General features: G+C 37.0%; 1 protein-coding gene across 11 annotated transcripts in view; it reads right to left on the reverse strand.

Moving 5' to 3' along the window:
• Window positions 1-20,736, reverse strand: part of MIA2 (MIA SH3 domain ER export factor 2) — a 99,710-nt gene that overhangs the window by 69,786 nt on the left and 9,188 nt on the right. For 6 of the 11 annotated variants that reach the window (XM_036881231.2, XM_036881230.2, XM_036881228.2 and 3 more), the window contains exons 4-6: window positions 15,376-16,573; window positions 9,954-10,166; window positions 9,747-9,847 (exon numbers count right to left, since the gene is read on the reverse strand). In XM_036881231.2, the coding sequence (XP_036737126.2) occupies window positions 9,747-9,847; window positions 9,954-10,166; window positions 15,376-16,573 (1,512 nt within the window). Of the gene's footprint in view, window positions 1-4,037; window positions 4,240-6,038; window positions 6,196-9,746; window positions 9,848-9,953; window positions 10,167-15,375; window positions 16,574-20,736 lie in introns of those variants that run through there. The other 5 variants (XM_036881238.2, XM_036881235.2, XM_036881237.2 and 2 more) reach the window with 2 other exon arrangements.

Raw genomic sequence — 20,736 nt, forward strand, 5'->3', positions numbered from 1 at the left:
CAAAGGAGGCCGAAAGTCAGTAGGAGGAGGTATATAATAAAGATTAGAGCAGAAATAAATAAAATCGAGAAGAATAAAACAATAGAAAGAATCAATGAAAGCAGGAGCTGGTTCTTCGAAAAAATTAACAAAATAGGTAAACCCCTAGCCAGACATATCAAGGAAAAAAAAGAGTCTACACATATAAACAGAACCAGAAACTGAAGGAACAAAAGAGCAGCAGACTCACAGACTCTAAGAAGGGACTAGCAGTTACCAAGGGGTAGGGGTGTGGGAGGGTAGGGGTGTGGGAGGGTGGGTGGGAAGAGAGGGAGAATAGGAATGAGGGGTATTATGATTAGTACACATGGTATGGGGGGATCATGAGGAATACAGTGTAGAACAGAGAAGACAAGTAGTAACTCTGTGGCATCTTACTACACTGATGAACAGTGACTGCAATACGGTATGGGTGGGACTCAAAAATATGGGTGAATGTAGTAACCACATTGTTCTTCATGTGAAACCTTCGTAAGAGTGTTTATCAGTGATAACTTTATAAAAATTTAAAAATAAATAATAAAGAGTATAAGATAATATTATGAACAATAGTATGCCAGCAAATTACATAACATAGATGAAATAGACAAATTCTAAAAAACACATAAACTAACAAAACTAATTCAAGTAAAAAAAATAATTAGAACTATAACAATACCTGAGTTAGCATTATAAAAAGAAAACCTCCAACAAAGAAAAATCCAGGACCAGATGTATTAACTCATGAACTCTGTCAAAATTTAAAGAAGAATTAACACCATTCTCAAAATCCCAAAAAACAAAAGAGGAAGAAACTCTTTTTAATTCATTCTGTGAAGCCAGTACAACCCTCGTATGACATCATACAAATGCAACACATCACAGGAAAAGAAAACCACATGTTATAAAGCTAGATGCAAAAATCCTCAACAAATACTGACAAACCAAATTCAGAAGAATACAAAAAGGATTCTACACTACGACCAAGTAGAATTATCCCAGGAATTCAGGGTTGGTTCAACAAACAAAAATGAATCAATGCTCTATACCATATTAATATAATGAAGAAGAAAAAAATTATCATCTCAATAGACACAGAAAAGACATTTAACAAAATCCAACACTCTTTCATGATCAAAACACTCAACAAACTAGGCCTGCAGAGAACTTCCTCAACCTGATAAGGAGCATCTTTGAAAAACCCACAACTAACATCATACTTAATGGTGAAAGATTGAAAGCTCTCATCTTAAGATCAAAAACAAGACAAGAACGTCCATTCACTCCACTTTGAGTCAAGACTATACTGCGGATTCTAGCAAGGACAATTAGGCAAGAAAAAGAAATAAAAGGGACCCAGACTGTGAAGGAAAAGGTAATACTGTCTCCATCTGAAGATGACATAACCTCATATACAGAAAATCCTAAAATAATACACACACACACACACACACACACGCTCTTAGAGCTAATAAACAAGTTGAGCAAAGTTAAAGGATATAAAATCAATACAGAAAAATCTGTCATATTTTTATACAATAACAATAAGCAATCTGAAAATGAAATTAAGAAAACATTTCCACTTACAATAGCATTAAAAAGACCAAAATACTCAGGAATAAATTTAACAAAATAAGCACAAACCTTATACCCTTAAAACTACAAAATATTGTTGAAAGAAATTTAAGATCTAAATAAATGTAAAGACATCCCATGTTCAAAGATTGGAAGACTTTATATATCAAGAGGGCAATAGTCTCCAAATTAATCTACAGAGGCAATGTAATCCCTATCAAAATTCCAACTGTCTCTTTTGCAAAAATCGACAAACTGATCCTAAAATTCATATGGAAATTCAAGGTATAGTATTTCCTTATATATAGATATATATACATAGATAGACAGCCTGACAAATCTGTCATACCTATCTGCCAAAACAATACTACAAAAGAAAACAATGTTCCCTATTTCAAAACTTAATGCAGAGCTAAAATAATCAGAACAATTTGGTAAGAGCCTAAGAATAAACATATAGACCAGTGGAAGGGAAATGAGTATCTAGAAAAAAACTATTAAATTAATGATCAATTGATTTCCGGTAGCATATAAAGCAAACCAATGGGGAAAGAACAGTCTTTACAACAAATGGTCCTTGGACAAGTGAATATTCACATGCAAAAGAGTGAATGAATCTGGATCATACTTTATACCATATATAAAAATTAGTTCAAAATGGATCACAGACCATAATTTAAGAGCTGAATCTTTGTGAACTACATCTCAATAAAAAAAAATTTTTTAATAAAAATAAAGAGCAGTGTTGTGCTATCCCTAGCCCCGAGGCCAGTCTGGTAATTATAGTGTCATTAAGCAAAAAAATCATCCAGATGAATATATTGTTATAGGACTAGAAAAAAATTCTACAAAATCTAGCTACCCATCCCCATGTCTCACTCTGCTAACAGTCCTATAAGAACTAAGCTTTGATTACTGTATTTAGTGAAGAAAGGGAAAAACATCCAATCTGAAATGATCTCTCATCCCACAATACATTTCTCTTCCTATGAACCCTGTCTCTGTGAATAACCTGCCATAGCCAGAAACCTGGAAATAATTTTAAATTCCTTCTCTCTCATCCTTCACATTTACTCAATAAAGTACTACTACCCATTTTAGGTCTTAAGCGACTAAATATTTCCCCATTCAGTACCCTTATTCTATCCCTACTTGACCACTCTGTTATCTCTCCTTTACACTGTTTCTAGTTTTGCCTTCCTTACATCTAATTTATATGCTACTATCAGAATGATCTATTTAAACCAAAAGTCTAACGACTGAAGTTGTTCAAAGACTCTCCAGAAACTACACCACCTGGAACCTACTTAGGTCCCCAGCAAGCATCACTGCACATCACTCCGAGCCCACTTTACACTAGCAATACAGCTCTTAGTTAGCTGCGCACACCATGTTGTTTCATACCTCCTCTGCTTAAACTAGGCAAAGCCTAGAAAGGCTTTCCTAAACACTCAAGAAAATATCTCTCTCACCACTCAATTTCCCTAGCACTTTGTGTGTATGATTCAGTAAGCACTTCATCACTTTGTACTTAGTATTTTTGTCTTCCCCTTAACAGCATGATACCAGTGACCCAAACTCCATGTAACTGTCATTCATTCATTCATTATGTGTAATCACTAGACACATTATAGTTGAATGAACAAACATCACAGCAACAGTCCTTTTTAATTTATGTAACAAGAAATCAATAATCATAACTGCTTCAATATTTATGAAGGCTTTTTACATTTTAATGCAAATACTTTATTAAAATACGGTGATTTAAATGCCCCTTAACATGTCAACAAAGACAGCAATACACAGAGAAAAATCCCTGCAATTTGATTATAAACTGAACCTGACAAAAATAAATTTTGAACTCTAGGAGTTTAATATCTCCAGACGTTACATTAACGTGACCTTTTACATTAACAAGACACAGAGAGAAGCGGAGAATACTCTCACAGTAAAGCATCTCAAAACAGCATCTTTATTAAGAGAAAATGCATAATTAGAATCCCAACTACTCGTCCAGGCATAGGTGTCCTTTCAAGACGAGAAGTTTCATCACTATAAGGAACTCATTTCAAAGGATCAACCCTCAAGTTTCTCACAGTCTGGAGAATCACGTCACTGACCCCTATCCAAAACAAATACCAGGACGGAAAAGTTAATTCGTTTTAGGCATCAGGAAACATTTAACACATCTTTGAAAAGTCCCACTAAGCAAATGCTCTCTCCACCTCCCTGATCTCCAGGTCTCCTTCCACCACACAAGAAACTGCCCAAGCAACCAACCGAGGCACCGCGTCGGACCCAGGCCAGGCCCGGGACAGACGAGGACGGGCTTCAGGACCTCTGACCACAGCCGCTCAGACCCCAAAGCCAAAGTCGGCTGCTGCCTCCGCCGGGCGGCTCCCGCGCCCCGAGGGCCAAGTGACCCTGCTCGCGCCCAGACTCACCCTGCGTAGCTTTTGCAGAACCAACCCCAAGTACGGCTGAGGGGCAGTCCCGGGCCCCTCCATCGCGCCAAGGCTGCCTTGGCTCCGGTGGCCCCTGCCAGGGCCTGGCCGAGCCACAATAAGCGGCAGAGAACGAGCGCCGCCGAGTCCGGAACTCTACCGGAGCAGACCACTGCGGAGCCGGCTGCGGGGGGTTACCGGAGGGAAGCGCGCCGGCAGGCCTCAGTGTTCGCGCTGCCCGCCCGAGGAGCCTCGACCCCGACGTTACGCTTTAAGTCCCAATGAACCGAAGGTCCACGCCGGTCGCGCATGAGCCGGCAACTTGCCTTCACCCCTCACCGGCCCAGCCCTCGGCTTGGTTTCGGCCGGGCCGCGGCGGGGAGGCGGGGAGGCGGGGGTCGGGGGTGGGGGTGGAGCCTGCAAGTTTCCCCTCCTCCTTCGAACGCAGTTCGTAGACGTGTCCTTGTCTGGCGTTTTTAAAGGGGACACGCTCATCTTGGCGCAGCCGCCCACCCTTGGAAGTCGAGGGCCTCGGCGCTGCCCTGTGTATTGACCGCACAGCTCCGAAGACCAGGGCTATGGCCCGGAACCCCCTACATCGGGTGGCAGCGGCGGCGACGAGGCCCCTCCGGAGAAGGGCCAGCCCCAGGGCCAGCCCCGACCCCCGTTTCCCTCGCGCAGCCCCGCAGGAGCCTGCTATCTGCATCCCACGGAAGTCCTGACGGCGTCGTACCGCGGGGGAGCGCGCGGGCCCTGGAAACTGGCCGCCGCCTGTGTTCCAATCAGAAAATGGCTTGCAGGGCCTGCCCCTGTGCGTCCTGCCAACCGTGCCCGGACTTTGGACTTGGGACGCGAAGACGTCTCGCGTCAGCTGTGGCCTGGGCAGAGTTTAACTTCTACAACGAGCGGGTCTCCTCGGCCTAGCGAAGGGTTCGAGGCGTTTACTCACTTTTACCTGCGTTACCTGGACACTTGCTAGGCAGAACTGCCTTAAATCCGATGAGCTCCTGGTTACAAACCCGTGTGGATCCTCGCGGGACCCATGCGGTTCTCTGAGAAGGGAAGCTAAAAGTAGCACCTTGCTCTCTAAATTTAGGACACTATTTTTAGGTCCTGAATAAAGTACCGGGGGCTGGATTTGTTCGTGGGAGGTGTTTTTAAAGGATAAACTATCACCAAATCTTCCTGGCCAGCACGATAATCCTCACCAAATTCGGCCTTTTAACCCAAGTCCTTGGTGAAGCAACTCAAAAGCGAACAGATACTTCTTCCTAAACCAGTCACCCAAGAGAAATCATTGAAATCTTTTATTGAACAAAATTTTAGGAAATTTTCCTAATGGAAGCACTACCAGCAACAGAATTGCTGTGCCAAAAAGAATCCAAACATGGCTCAAGTTCACAGCAAGTGATTTTCAGGACCAAAATGCTGCCTAGCTTTTTGGAGCTCAAAGTGCTCACTCTCATTTGCCACATCAGCCTAAGGAGTCTCAGGAACTATCAGTATCAGAAAATAGCAGAAATTGCTTAATAATTCTCCATCTCTAAGGTATTACCCAACTTTCATGTGTTGGACAAGTGTGTATTGAAATTAAATTATGTGAATAGCTTATTAAAGTCAAAAAAAGCAATATATAAATGCTAGCATTTAGAATACTCTCAGAACAGTACGCCTCAATTAGAATGTATTATTTGAGAAAACATTCTCTAGTAAGTATGAAATTTTCAGGGAATTCAATCATTTTCACCTTTCAGGACTTAAATAACCTCAAACATTAAAAAAAAAAATCCATTTGCCCTTCCAAGGAAGTCTTTGGCCTTTTCCAATTTTTAAATAATTACCATTCCAAATATTAAAAACAAAGCTTAGGGACAAAAAAAGCTAATTAAATTTTTAAAAGAAAAATCTAAAAGTCTCCCCCATAACAGAATCACAGTAAAACTTAAACTCAGTGCCAGATTCAAATCTAATTTCTTCCACTGAATAGTCATAGAAACTTACCTCTTCCTCTAGATCTTTCAACTCCATTTTTTATAAAGTTCATGTTAAAATATTCTCACGTGTAAATAAAAGTTCTACTGACCACCTCATATCCTTGAGAAAGATTTCAGATTCTAATACATCCTGAACTCTTTCTGTTTCCACATAGTCTGTGATCCTGTTTTGACACTTGTGTGGTAAAGGGGTGCTATAGGTGGAGCTGTGAGTACCAACCCATCATGCAATTTCATGGACATCAGTTCCAACTAACTATACTTTTTTTTTTAATATCACACATTTAACTGTCCTCTTAAAATCTACAAATGAAAAGAGAAATCCTGAATTTGGAAACTGATAAAAATTAAATTGAATGTTTTATTCTATAATCTGTTGATAAAGCGTACATGATTTTCACCATGTAAAAGAGATTCAGAGATTTTCCGTAAGTAGAGAATAGATTTTGCCATTTTATATAGTCCTGCTTTAAAGAAAATTAAAAAGTAAATGCTGTGACAGCTACAGAAAGCATTCAAAAACATTGGGAACATGTTAACCAGTAACTTTGTCCACAACCTAGAAACACTCCCCCTTATGAAGGGCCCCATTGCAAAACTGTAAGTATTAGTTACTCCCATTTAAATAAACAGGCAGTATCACAGGTTATGAGATCTAGTCCTTTGGAAGAAAATCAAACAGGCCAAGCCACATTTTCATTCTCTGTGCCAGTGATGCAAGAGTTGTACTCAGAACGTAATGGATCACGAGCTACCTGTTGAACTAGGGTTGGGTAATTTCTATTGTTTAGTCCACATATAAATGAAGCATTCTAGTTAAGAATATATAAATATTAGAAATTATAGAATAAAGGATATAAAAAGTGGTATTAATTTCTTTTACTTAATTCAAAGAAAGTATGCTGTGTACAAAATCTGACTGAAATTACCAGTGAGTAGAAACAATTATCTGAAACATTTAGGCAAGAAGAAATGAAACTCTTTAGCATAAATTTAATTTGAAAGTTGCTCAAATTTTCTATTTAATGCAGCTATTCAAAACTGTATTATGGATGCTTAATAGATGCACTAAGATTGTTAAAAATTGTTAGAATTCTAGATCTAGCAGAACTCTTCAGAACATGAGTGCAGTTATGAATGTTCTATACAGCACTCAAAGCCCTGTAGAAGCTAAACATGTGAAATAAATGTAGGGAAATGAAGAATGCATATCTATTCAGTGTAAGCACTATTTAACTTGAACTTCTTACTGTCATATAAGAATAGGAAACTATCTATTACAAGTTCTGCTTTTTCAAGAGAACCCAGAAATAAGGATTTTTATATGAATTCACCTTTTTAAAGGTTGGCAATTGGTTCATAATTTTTTAAACAATGTGCAAGCCAGTTTTGACCAGCAGCCTGTCATCTAGCCTAAGGTTCTGATATTAAAGAGTTTTAAACCTGCGACTTCCCCAGAGAATAAGTGACCTTCCACAGAATAATAATCACAAGATAATTAACATAAATATAAATTCAATATTTTCATGTCTAAAGAACTTCAACCAAAATGGTTCAAGTAAAATGTATTTGACTATATTTACTGAATCCACAAAAATAAGCATACTCTGCATAGCTTTTATTGAATAAGCACTGCATATGAGAGGTGACTATGATATACTGATTAATAAATTATTTTTTTTAAGTTAGTAACTTCATTGGTATAATTTGTGGGGAAGGGGATGGTAAGTGAGGGATATATCAGTAAGACATAACAAGTACAATTAATTCCATTATGACTTTTTATTACCATCATTATTATTAGTTTTTCTTTTTTCCTATGCTGGACTGGATTTCTAAGTAAAGTTTTTAATCAATCTTCAAGGCCAAATCATACAGAGTAAATTACTCACTTCTCTGGGTTTATTTACCAGGGAATGTCAACTCTCTGGAAACTAGCAAGGAAAGGGAAGAGGAAGCCTCTAAAAGCAAAACAATGTCATTAAGCCCAGTTTTCACAAAGACTAATTGGTGACACCACCATCTACCTGGTCATCCTAGCTAGAAACCTGGTAAGTTATCCATACTTTTCTGTTTTCTTCTCCTTGATACACTTAGTCAATCATCAAATATGATTATTTCTATCTACAAAAGATATATCTAGTTTGTCCTTCCAATCATTTTAACAACCATCATCAGATAGAAGACTGGAGGTTAAGAAATGTAGCTAATGGGCCAACCCAACCCACAGAATGTTTTATCTGACCTGCATGATATTTCTTTTTAATCTGAGTATTTGCCAGCAATAAAATTAAGAGATTACACACACACACACACACACACACACACACACACACACACAAATCCAGATTTCTAATTTTTCTTGACATAATACAAGATTTGGCAAAACCAAGCTGAAAGTAAATAGCAGTACATCCTTTGGAGAAGGCATACACTCTCCAGTCGGTTCCAGTTTCACTTTAATTAAGCTTCACTCATTTCATTTCAGTTTGTAAACCCTGATTTAGACCTTCACCAGTCATTTCCTGAACAAATGCAATAACTTCTTGACTGGGCTCCCTGAATCTGGTCTTTACCTGTTCAATCCTTACTTGATAATGTTGACAGAGAGAGTTTATAAATGAAACTTTTTCATTTTACTCCCTGATTAAAGTTCTCCAATAGTGCCTCATCATCTACAAGATAAGAGTTCAACTTCCTGTCATAACATACAAAAAACTATTCTTGATAATCTCTGTATATATCTTCAGTCTCACCTTACATTCAATCAGACTGAATAGTTGATAGTCCTCCAAAAATTCCATGGTCTCTCACACTTGTGTAGTTTAAAAAATGCCCTCTCCTCAACCTAGAATGCCCATTCTTTCCTTGTCTGGAACTCCTACCCTTCCTTCGGGATTAGCTCAAGTATGATGTCTTCTGAGACACTCGCAGGCTCCTCCCCACCCTCTCTTTCTACCACTTCCAGTCTACTAAACAGCTCCTTCTGTGTATCGGTAGCATCCTACAGCATTCCAGCATTATTTTATTATGTATTATCATTATTGCTTTTCCTACATGTGTCCTCCAACTACAATGATCTCCTTGAAGGCAAACACTGTTAAATTTCATGTTTAAATGAATTTATTTCCTCGATTATTAAATGGTAGCAGTAGATGGGAGAAGGAACCAACATTTGTGAAAGGCCTCCTTTGTGTTAAGTACTACAGCTAGGTCCCTTTGCAGTATCTCATTTACAATAAATGGAGGATTTAGTAGACTTTACAATAAATGAAAAAATGAACAAATTTTGGAATTTTTATTATAGCTTGGTTAATTTTTTTTATATTAGTTCCTTTTGTAAGATTCTCACATTACACCATTTTGAAGTCAAAGCTATCATTCAGATACTAATAATTTGTTTTAAGACTCATTTGTAGTTCATACTAATTCTGAGGTATTAGCTCTTTTAGTATAATTTTCCCTGATTTGAAAAAAAGAGAAGAAAAAAATACTCAAGATCAACAAAGTTTAAGGAAATGTTTTTCAAACTCCTTAACAATATCCATGCAACCAAATGTTCATATAAGGAGAAATCTTACATGTAAGAGTTTATAGAAAGAGAAACTTTATGTTAACATTTGCACAGGGAGGATTCACTCAAACATAATTTTCAACTGCTCATATATTTGGCAAAATAAGTAAAATTATTGCAAAAGATAAAAAGTCAACTTACCCTTTCTGTAAGAATTACAATTGGTGAAAATGCACAATTCATGAAATCATTAATATCAAATTGAAATAAATATTTCAAAATCTGAGGCTCAGAAGCATCATCTGTCAATTCATAAATAAAAATATGTTAATACTTGATAAGATGTAACTTTTGAATCTAATTTCTTCTTTAATTGTTGCATTAGAGAGCAAATAACTTGTATCTTACCTTTTTGAGCAATGTAATTTTGAGAAAATAAAGAATAATCAGTTGAAAACTGATTTGGCAAAGTGTTTTCCACGGATACGTCTATTTCCATCTGAGTGGGTCCTTCAGTATCTAGTGATGCTTTTGATTTATCTTCATTATTTTTAGAAGATGGAGTTTTGAAATGTACTTCTTCATGAATTCTCATAGGTATCTCTGTTTTAGAGACCATATCTGCAAATAAAGAGAAAAATGTTTTGGGATTTTCTTAATATTTGCTTTGTTATGGGCTTCTCTTGTATTTCTTAGGCAGGTCATTCTTTGAATTTTTGTGGTCATTGTGACACTATATTATGGGAAGAATTCACTAAAATATAAATTATAGCCTGTGTTGGTTCCTACTGTTGGTGTCACAAATTACCATATACTCAATAACTTAAACAACACAAATATATTGTCTTCAAGCTCTGGAGGTCAAAAGTCCTAACAAAGGTGTTGGCAGGGCTGTGTTCTTTCTGGAGGTTCTAGAGGAGTATCCATTTCCTTCCTTTCTACTTTCAGGGGGTCATCTGCATTCCTTGGCTCATGGGCCCGGCATTCATCTTCAAAGCCAGCAGTGTAGTATCTTCTAATCTCTCTCGCTCTTACTCTGCCCCTCCCACCTTCCTCCTATAAGAAACCTTGTGACTGTATTGGGCCCACTAGCATAATCTCTGCATCTCAGGATGCTTCATTTAATCACATCCGCAAGGTCCTTTTTGTCATGTAAAGTAACATGGGTCTGAGGTTCTGAGAATTAAGATATGGACATCTTTGAAGGACCATTATTCAGCCTGCCACATAGCCTTTCCTTTATTCCTTGACCAAGGAAAAATTTTTAAAAACTGTATGTAATTCTATTCTCTACATTGCCTTTTTGTTTTAAAAACAATACTTTGAAAAACTAACATAAGGTTATACTATATAAACTTATGAATAAGACAGTAAATACTTCCCCATAGGATTTAATTCCTCTTAGACACATTTACTCTCCAAAAATGTGTAATATTGAAATGCCATTACAAAAATATATATCCCCTACTGTTTAAGAAATTGGCAACATAGATTTTTCTTTACTTTATCTGCTAAAGAACCAAAAAAACAGTCAAGTGACCAAAATTATTTATATTATTTACAGCCAACTTGGTATTGATAGTTAATTCTGTTTAATAAATAGAACAAACTGAACTAGTTATACAAAGAAAGACAATATTAGAACTTACAGCAATTAATTTCCAAGGTCTGAAATCTGTTCCACTGGATCATCCATATCTACAACACATTTTGCTAATATGTGCTATTAAATATAAAAGCCATTATTGTGCAAACTTTAATGAGGTTGCTTCAAAGATGGAAGAACCACCCATTACTAAAGAAACTGTATTAGCTATTTGCACAGAAAAGCATCCATATTATGATATTTAAAACAAATCTGAAATGATAAGATACCAATGAAATGTCAGGTATTGTACTTTTTCTTCTCTCTTGGAGCTTCATTAATTTCAAAGTCCAGTTTTTTTGCCCCCTCATCCCATGTCCTATTGTCTTACATCATATCATATATCATATCATCCAATGAGTATATAAGGGAAACAATGAATGAATAGAAGCTTTTTAAATCCTAAAATCAAATACATCCCTTATACCAAGTGAAAATATTGGAGGAAGATATGATTGAGAGCATCCTTATTGGTTAGTAATGAAAGGATGTTTTATATCTTAAAGCACATTATATTATTTACTAATTCACTAGAGTGTGTCGTATAAAACAAATATAGGTAATGTAAGTCCAAAATATATTCTTGACATCATTAAGTTATTTTAGGAATTATCCATGTATTATAGAAATTTTTAATAGAAAACTAACAACATTATAATAACATTTTGTATGTTGGCTCAGTAGAAGGAAAATAGTGGTTTTATAAATAGAATTTAAAAATAACTGCAAGATATCCTCATTCATCTGTTAGCAAAATACATGCCTCCATGAGTATACACAGGCATATGCTTATTTTCTCTTTCAGACCCAATAACAGCACAAGGTGTGCTGAGAAATCAAGTTAAAATCAATCCTAACTTGTATTTTGAATGTCATTTCTATACAATGCATGTGTCTGGAAAAGGTAAAACTTCACATGAGATTGATGTTTCCTTAAATTGGTGATCTCATGAGTTCACATATTACTTCAATGAGAGTGTCATAAACTTCTAAAAAGCATCTCAAGAGATTCTAAAATCTTTCCCTGCTTTTTTATAGAAGTCTGATTAATCTTTACTGTCAGGTAAAAATACATATTACCCAACTGATAATATGATCATTACTTAAGGGAAAATGTAAGTTTTATTCTGCATTTCAATGAAACAAGGAATTCAATGATAGAATAAAATAAAATTAAATATTCCTGACTTTTCAGCTTTTTCATGCCACATATTAAATATTTAAATGATTTATACCTTGAAGTGATATGCCTGAGTTCAAATTTAGAGTACAAATATGTATGCACATCTCTTGAGAAACCTCATTTAAAAAGGATTACCCTTCCCCAAAATTAAATTTTTAAAATTTGAAACATATATGTCAAAACTTGCCATGTTTTTAACGTTGTATCATATATTTCTGTACATGCCTTGGCAAATAGCCAATTATTTTTAGACAATGCAATTTTCAAACATAGTTTAAACTGATCATTTGATTGAACTAAATAACCAAAATGAATGAGAGAAAAAAATTCTACTAGTCCTAGCCTAAAGTACAGTATTCAAGTAAACTGTGGGATTTAATTATCAGTTACTTTTTAAGACAAGTGTAGAAAAGTATCAGTGTAGTCCTGAAAACAGTAGTAAGTAAATAAGTAAAGACAGTAAGTGAATTATTCATGTCTAAATTTGCTCTTTTAGTTATGAATTTAGCACAGCACTTTTCATGCTGCCACTTATTTAGCATTGCTTAAAAGAAGTCCCAAGTGAGCAAATATATATCAGTAATTTAATAATGCAGCCTGTGGACATTAAGGTTAAAAATGAGCAATCAACTCAGAAGACTGAATACTATGGGACTGTTGTAAATACAGGACTCAAATAGTTATCTACAATGATGTTTAATGACATTAGGGGAAAGGGGCTTATTCAATAATTAATTACACTCAAATTTATATGTGGCTAAGTTCATCCTTTTAAGATATTGTTTTAAGTTGCATTTGAAATAAATCTGTATGTTAAGAAATATTCATTTTTTCAATCTTCATTCATTCAATATTTCCTCTATTTTCATATTTGCAGTTTCAAAGTATTGTTTTCACATGACTTAAACCTAAGCTTTAAGATTTACATTAGATCCAGATATGCCTTTCTTACAATTGTTATAAACAGAATTTTAAGTCAAATAAAATAATTTTTCATTTTTAACTAAGGAAACTCAATTGGAGTCTTTTTTGTAAATAATTATTAATATTACTGTTGCCTAATTTATGTTTTGTAAATCCTCTATCATCTTTCTGTAAATGTGGTTATCTCAAGTCTCAGCTTTTCACAAATATTGATTCAAGATCAGTGGTTTATTTTTCTTATACACTTTTTCTAATTAAGGCAAATTTCATTTGTTATTTCCTTATACTTGTTGAAATTATCTAAAAATATTGGCTGCAGTTTTATCTGAATCCCTCTTTTAGTATTTTTTTAAATAAACTTTGCGTGACCCCAGTTTGGTTTTCATTCAGTTAATGTTACGATGTTTTAAAATAATCTACTTTGTTTATAGTATGGCATATCCTTTTCTCAAACTTCAAGGAATTTCTGAATATTTTTATGAAAGTCCCTCAAAACTAGTCACAATTGCATAATTTTCATTTGACTGTTCACCAGGTTTTTCGTATTTAGAAATTCTCCCAGCATCACTATATAGAATGATAAATTCTACTAAAATGGTATTTAGGATCCCTGGAGTTTCTATAAGTGTGCTCTAAAATATTTTCATGTATCCGTATTTTGAATCTTCTGTATTTCTGGACCTCATATTGTTTTGCTTTGTTTTAGTTGCTCTCTCTTTTTCTTTCCAATTACTCTTATCTGCTTTTTGACAAATATTCCTTTAGGATCTAACAAGTTTGGAACAAAATAATTTCTCTGTAGCGTTTCACAATGTAGGTCTCTAATGTTTTTAGTCATGAAAAGCATCACACCTACACCTTTCTCATTTAGAAAAGAGTTAGAATCTAAAGTCTATGTCCTGGTTGAGGATGTTAATCAAGTAAAGAGCTCAGTATTAAGAAATGGCATATAATTCTGGAAATTCAAGAAAACCAAATAGTTCAAATGGAAACATGTTTCCTTCTGAGTTTGCAACACTGTCGATCTCTTCGTGTGAAAGATTTTCTGTCATTCCAGGGTTCAATTGTTTGTGTATTACTGGCCAACATTTGCTGAATTTCTAATCTGCCCAACACAGAGACATCAGAATAGAGATGTGAGGAAGTCATGTTTCATGATTCTTTACTTAAAATACAGTTCACATGTTTTTAATCATAGGTGTTGCTAGATACCTGGATCTAGATAGTGAAGTATCCTATGACACTTGGCTCTCTTCTGTTGCCCTCTGTTGAGCTCCCAGAATTGAGAGAATTTGAGGGGGAAAATTGAAAACTTTCTACCTTATTTCTGCTTGAGTTTCCTTATTATCTTGCACACTTAAAGAAAATCCTTGTGATCATAGTTCTTGGGGAGGAGGGGGTGGACTACAGACCTAGAATAAAATAGGATTTAGGAATCAAGACTATTTTGAAATACTGTTTCTCTTTGCTTAATTTTTTCCTCTCAAGCTTAGTTTTCTAAGAAAGCCATTTAAATATTGTTATAATGGGAAGGTAAAAGTGACTGTAAATGAGCAAAAATCCTTTTATCAGAATAGACAATCAATGGACATTGTCTAAAATACTTTGATCAAAGCAGAGCAATATAAACATGCCATTTAGAAAGTAGAGATAAATACTAAAGGAAATTTGTTTTAAAAATAAATAAATTATTGTCCCTGGGACAGAGGTGGTAGGAGAGATGGACAGATGGAACAGAAATTGCTTTTGTTAAAAAATTGCTTTAGAGCTATTTATATTTCTAAACTGCTTATATATAATACTTTAATGAAAATAAAAATTTATTGTAAAATACCTTAAGATCCTCTTGGAACACCCATATACCTCCAATCATTCTCTCTCCTTTGGGATTTTATTTTATAATAAGAGCTAAATCCCAGAGTAAACCAGAAATTGATAAGAAGTCTAGTTGACAAGGTTATTGTTCATTATTGAATATTTTGAGAAACATGGATTCCTGGACTTTTTCATGATTTGTACTTATAAAAATAAATTCTGTTTCCAAAAATAAATTACAGTATAGATATTTTTATACTAACCTGACTGACTGTATTTGCTCTTAAACATTATAACTTTCATATTATCTGTAGGATAATTTTCAGCTGAAAATTCCTCTGTTTGATCATTTCCAACTACATGATTTTCATCCAGTATCTGTTTGGGAAATGGTAAATCTGTTTCCTTTGGAATATTCTGGAAATTCCAAGTATCAAAATTATACAAGATCTTTTTAAAATATGGCAAGGTATCTGAATCATCTGCTTTCTTTAAGACACTTTTCTTGTTTATTTGATCTTCCGTATCCATAACTTCTATTGTTTTAATTTCCTGTTCCGTGTAAGGGTCCAATTCATTTGGAGAATGTTCATGTTTATCTCCTCCATCTCCTTCTTCATTTTTTCCATCATCTGATATAATTTTATCTTCATTAGCATATGCAAAACCCAGCATACCAAAACCAAAATCAAACCAACTTGGCTTGAGAGTTGAGCTGTCATTAGTGATTGTATCTTCTTTTTCTGTTAATATTTCTGCACATGGAACTGTGGGTTCTTCCTCAGTTGCTACAGAATTAGGAACATCTTGAGGTGGTGGATCACTTTCTTTGGACAATAATTCAAGCCCAGTATCCTCACCTCCAATACCTAAGTATCTTATAAATCCAACGTCAAACCAACCAGTGGCTTGAGAGTTGAGAATGTGTTTTGATTCAGGTACTAGTTCAGACTGTTTCTTTGGCACTGAATCGAGATCTGATTCAGGTACTTGCTTATGTTCTGTTTGGAGCTCACCATTATTTAATTCCTCTAGGTCAATCTCACCTTCAGCTGCCATTTTTCTACTTTGAAGGGAGCTTTCTTCTGAAGGTTCAAATTCCTTTCTGAATCCAAACCACGCTTTCACTTCAGACACAGTTGAGGATGGTGGGACAAGATCTACTTCTGGCACAGGATCCTGTTCCACATTTCCAGCTTCTACTCCTTCCCAGTCTTTTGAGTTACTACTACTTCTGATATCTTCAGAAGACTCTAATGCTGGAAATTGGTATTCAAACAAAGTTCTTTCAAAAGTTGAATAAAATCCAGATTCTATCTGAAAATCACTTTCATGTACACTAGATTTTTGGTCTTCATCTTCTTTATATGGATATATTTTTTCACTACTTTCACTGTTTAACTCACTATCCTCATTTTCAAATATGTAGCTTGCTCCAAGAAGACAAAGAAAATCAGATTCCTAAAAGGAAAAAGCAATTGTGATTGACATAAATATACAAAAATTCTTTGTTTCTCCCCAAATCATTTAAAATGGATGACTATGATTTTCCCCAAACCACACAACTAGCTCAACATCAGAGCAAAAACTAAAATCAGCTCTCCTTATCTCAAATACTTGTATCACAAGTCACTTCTCAGGGTTAATGATATAAACCTAAATGTAAAAATTTTTTACATTAGGATCTTTTTGTGATAAAATAGTTGAAGAATTTGATAAGCAGATACAATCAAGGCTCTGAGTATATTCTGCAAATAAACTCATTAAAAGACATACACATTCACAAAATCTTACTCCTCCTAAGAGTGCACTGAATGGACACATAAAGCTGTAGAGTGACTTAAGGGAGAGCAATTTCACAGCACATGGTCACAGCTCATACATACAAGAGACTGAAGCACGAAGACCTGGTTAAAAATTGTGCAAAAACATTTAAACTTCTTTCATTGAGATATTGCATATAACCAGTGGAGGTGGAGAAACCTTTGCTAATCTCACAGAACAGCAAAATCATCAAGAAAAAAATGGTGAAGCTATTTTCTTTAATCTGAAGGTTTGAAGCAATGATATGCACTGCTCTTTGGATATCACCACTATGAAATGAGAACAAAGCTCAGAATTTTTAAAAAATAAGCTTTAGAATTGACATTTTACAATATATTTTTGGTACTGCAATACAGTAGGTGATTAAGGACAAATTCAAGCCAAATCCTTTGGGGTCAAATCCTAACCCTGTGATTTACTAGCTCTGTGACCTTGGGTGAATTAATTATATGACCTTTCTAGGCCTCAGTCACTTTATCTGTAAAATGAGAATAATGACAATATCAACCTTACAGGTGAATGAATCAAGTGCTTAGAATAGTAACTAGTATCCATAATAAATAATAGTAAGAAATAATAAACACTAGCCTACACTACTCCAGATGAGCCAGTAATGAGACAATAAAAAGGCCCAACCCCTTGCCTTTATTCAAGACAACTCTGAAAGGCCATCCCAGCTTCAGAGTTCTTTATGACCTTTGTTACAACTGCATCACAGTTCAACTTCTCTGTCTGCCCAACCAGGCTTTTCCTTTGGTTCTGCACAGGTGCTATTCCTAAGAGCAATCCCCAGTAAATTTCTTGGATACAAAAGTCCATCTCAGAATTTGTTTTCAGGGAACTTGACCTAAAAATTTAGGACTTCTGTATGCTTTATGTGCTCTATACTGTTAGGTGCTGGAATTCTACAGTAAACAAAAATAAATAAATAAAAGTAATAAATTGTGATCAGCACTCTGGAGGAAATAAACAGGAAGCTGTGATTAAGAAGCAATAATTCTATTAGAATAATCATAGAAGGTCTGTCTGAGGCACTAATGTTTAAGCTGTGACCTAAAGGATAAGAAGAAACTAGCCAAGTAAAGATTTGGGGAAGTATTCCAGACAAAGGGAACAATCTGTTTGAGTCTCAGGCCTGAGAAAGAGTTTGATGCGTTCTAACAAAGTCAACACACTGGCATGGCCCGGAGCACAGTGAGTAAGAGGAGAGTGGCAAAGACAGGTCCAGCAATGGGAAGAGGAACATATCACGTAGAGCGAGGATAAGGAATGGGGCTTGATTCTAGGTTCAGTGAAAAGCTGTTAAAGGGCTTTAAACCAAAGGAATGAAATGATCTGACTTCTGGGATTTTTTATTTTTATAGGATCCATTGCTTTTTGGAGAATGGATTGGAAGAGGGCAAAAGTATAAGAAAGGAGACCAGTTAGAAAGTTATACTGTAGTATTCTAATCTAGAGATGATGATGCTTTGGGTTAGGGCCATGCAGAGATTGAAAATGATGAAAAGACAACATACTCCAGATATATTTTGGAGATAGAATTGACAGGACCAGTAATTATACAGTAAATGAACAGTTAATCCCAGAATTTGTGCTGGGAAAGAGCCAGATAATAGAAAGTTTGCTTAACTAGGATGACTTACTTCACACCAACTTTATTTAAAGTAAATTGGATTAACTTGGAATTTGAAGTAATGAGTGTGGGTAAAATTTCTTATTCCCACAATCTCTCACATGCCTTAGTGCATCTCCATATTAGTAGGTGTTCCCATTGGGTGGAGAGAAGTGGTCCATCTCTATATAAATAGGTGATTACAAGGAGGGTGGGGAGTGAGCATGCAATGGGACAGGAGAGGTATGGTGCGGCCTTGACAGCCGGGTTGCAAGAGATATGGGCAAGCAGGAGGAGATGACTGCTTGTAAGCAATAAACAGGTTTCTCCCACTTTATTTCACCCTTTCACTGATTTCAGCTTCAAAGGTTTATTTGCCCTGGGCTGGGAACATATTTTACCCTGGAGTTACACCTGGCAGAAGTCAGTAGGACCTCTGAACCCAAAATGTCTTTATGGGTTCCATGCTTGGGCAGGCTACCCATAGAGATGGTGGGGTAATATCGAGAAACCCCACCGTGGGTGGTGAGGAAGCCCCAGTGGCTGCTGTGGTGGACGGTGACAACTCATCCTTCCCTCTGGCAGTGGTGGATGGTGCAGCTTCACCTGGGAGACCCCACCCATGGGACTTCCATTCAGGGAGCCTCTAGTGGGGAATTAGTCTAGGGTAAAGCACCTCCTAGATGGGTGGGCCTTCCCCAGAACTAGGGAAGGGTGGAGACACCGGAAGCTGTGGAATTAGCCCTCCAAGAGATATCAGACTGCTTAGAGGCCCTGAGTGGCGATGTAGCTGCCGGGATTGTGGGATGTTTGTTCCTGAGATATTAGAAAGTGTTATCAAGGAGAAAGACACACTTGGGCATCACTTAGAGGAGCTGTGTGATGACTTATGGAATTCCCTTAAGAAAGAGAGACAGTTATTGAGAAGACAGGTCACACTCCTGGAAGATACGTTAGCAACAAGGGAGGAGGCAGCAAGATAAGCTGTGGTGCAGGAGACCGTGAGGGAGTGGGAGGAAGAAGCGGAGTCTTCAGCCCTGGAGAGGGTAGAGGAGATGTCAGGAGACGATGACAGTGTGGGACTGAGGGCAGAACTGTTGCCAGTGCCACAACCACCAGAAGCACCAATCTCTCCTGTATTAAAAGCCAGCCCAGTTGTAATTAAGAACTGCAACAACCACGGGCTCCTCAGGGGGAAGAGATGCCCCATACCCAAGTTGTGGAGCACTCCATGCTCCACCCCTATTCCCGGGATGAGCTGGTGGGCATGAGCATACAGTGTTGGCAGAAGCCATCAGAACCTCTGCCTACATGGCTTCTGCATCTATGAGATATGGGGGTGGAAAACATTGTTATGTCAGGTTCCAAAATGCGTAGACTGGCTTCCCTGATGACTCACCCTTCCTTCTGGTAGTGGTTGCAAAATGCCTATCACACCTCAGGGAATCAGGTGCTTCTGCATTGGCTGACAGCAGCCTAATCAGGGTGATTTTCCATACTTACCCACTAGCTGGAAAACATATGCAGAGCTCTAGCAGGTGTTACAGGAGCTGGGCATGAAAAATATCATCTATAATATGGACCCCCAGGGCCCCAATGAGGAGTTTTTCACCATGGAAATGAGAAATCTGGTGCTCCATACAGCTCCCCCATCTGTCTTTGGGTCCCTAGTGACTACTCTTGCTCCCCACATAGGGCAACCCATAAGAGAGGCTACTCGTACTTTAGCAGATCTGGGGGAGGTTGAAACAATAAGGGCATGGAAGGAAATATGAACTACGACTGAAAGGAGAGGTGCAAAGGGCTCCTGTGAAGGTCTCCAGGAGTTGTGGGTTGATTTGATAAAGGCAGAGAGAATGAAAAAAAACTTGATCGGCAGCCCAATAGGATCTTGTTGTAACTGTGGCACCAATTAAAGCCAGAGCAGTTCCAGCCGCTGAGGTCCAGGACATGGAAGCCAGAGGCAAAGCCCCATGTCCGGCCTATGTCCCTACAAGACTTCCTGGGAGACAGTACTCAGACTCTGCCTGGGCCCTCACCCCCACAGCATGACGATTGGGCATTGTAGTTTGACTGAGGGGAAGGTCAAGTCCCCCATCTTGGAGGACATGGTGGGGACCAGAGGCCACATGTAGAATTAGCAATTCATTGGTCCCCCATGAATGTACAATGTGTCCTGGTGCTGGTG

This window comes from Manis pentadactyla, chromosome 11, assembly GCF_030020395.1.
Source record: "Manis pentadactyla isolate mManPen7 chromosome 11, mManPen7.hap1, whole genome shotgun sequence".
In the NCBI taxonomy this organism is placed as follows: Eukaryota; Metazoa; Chordata; class Mammalia; order Pholidota; family Manidae; genus Manis; species Manis pentadactyla.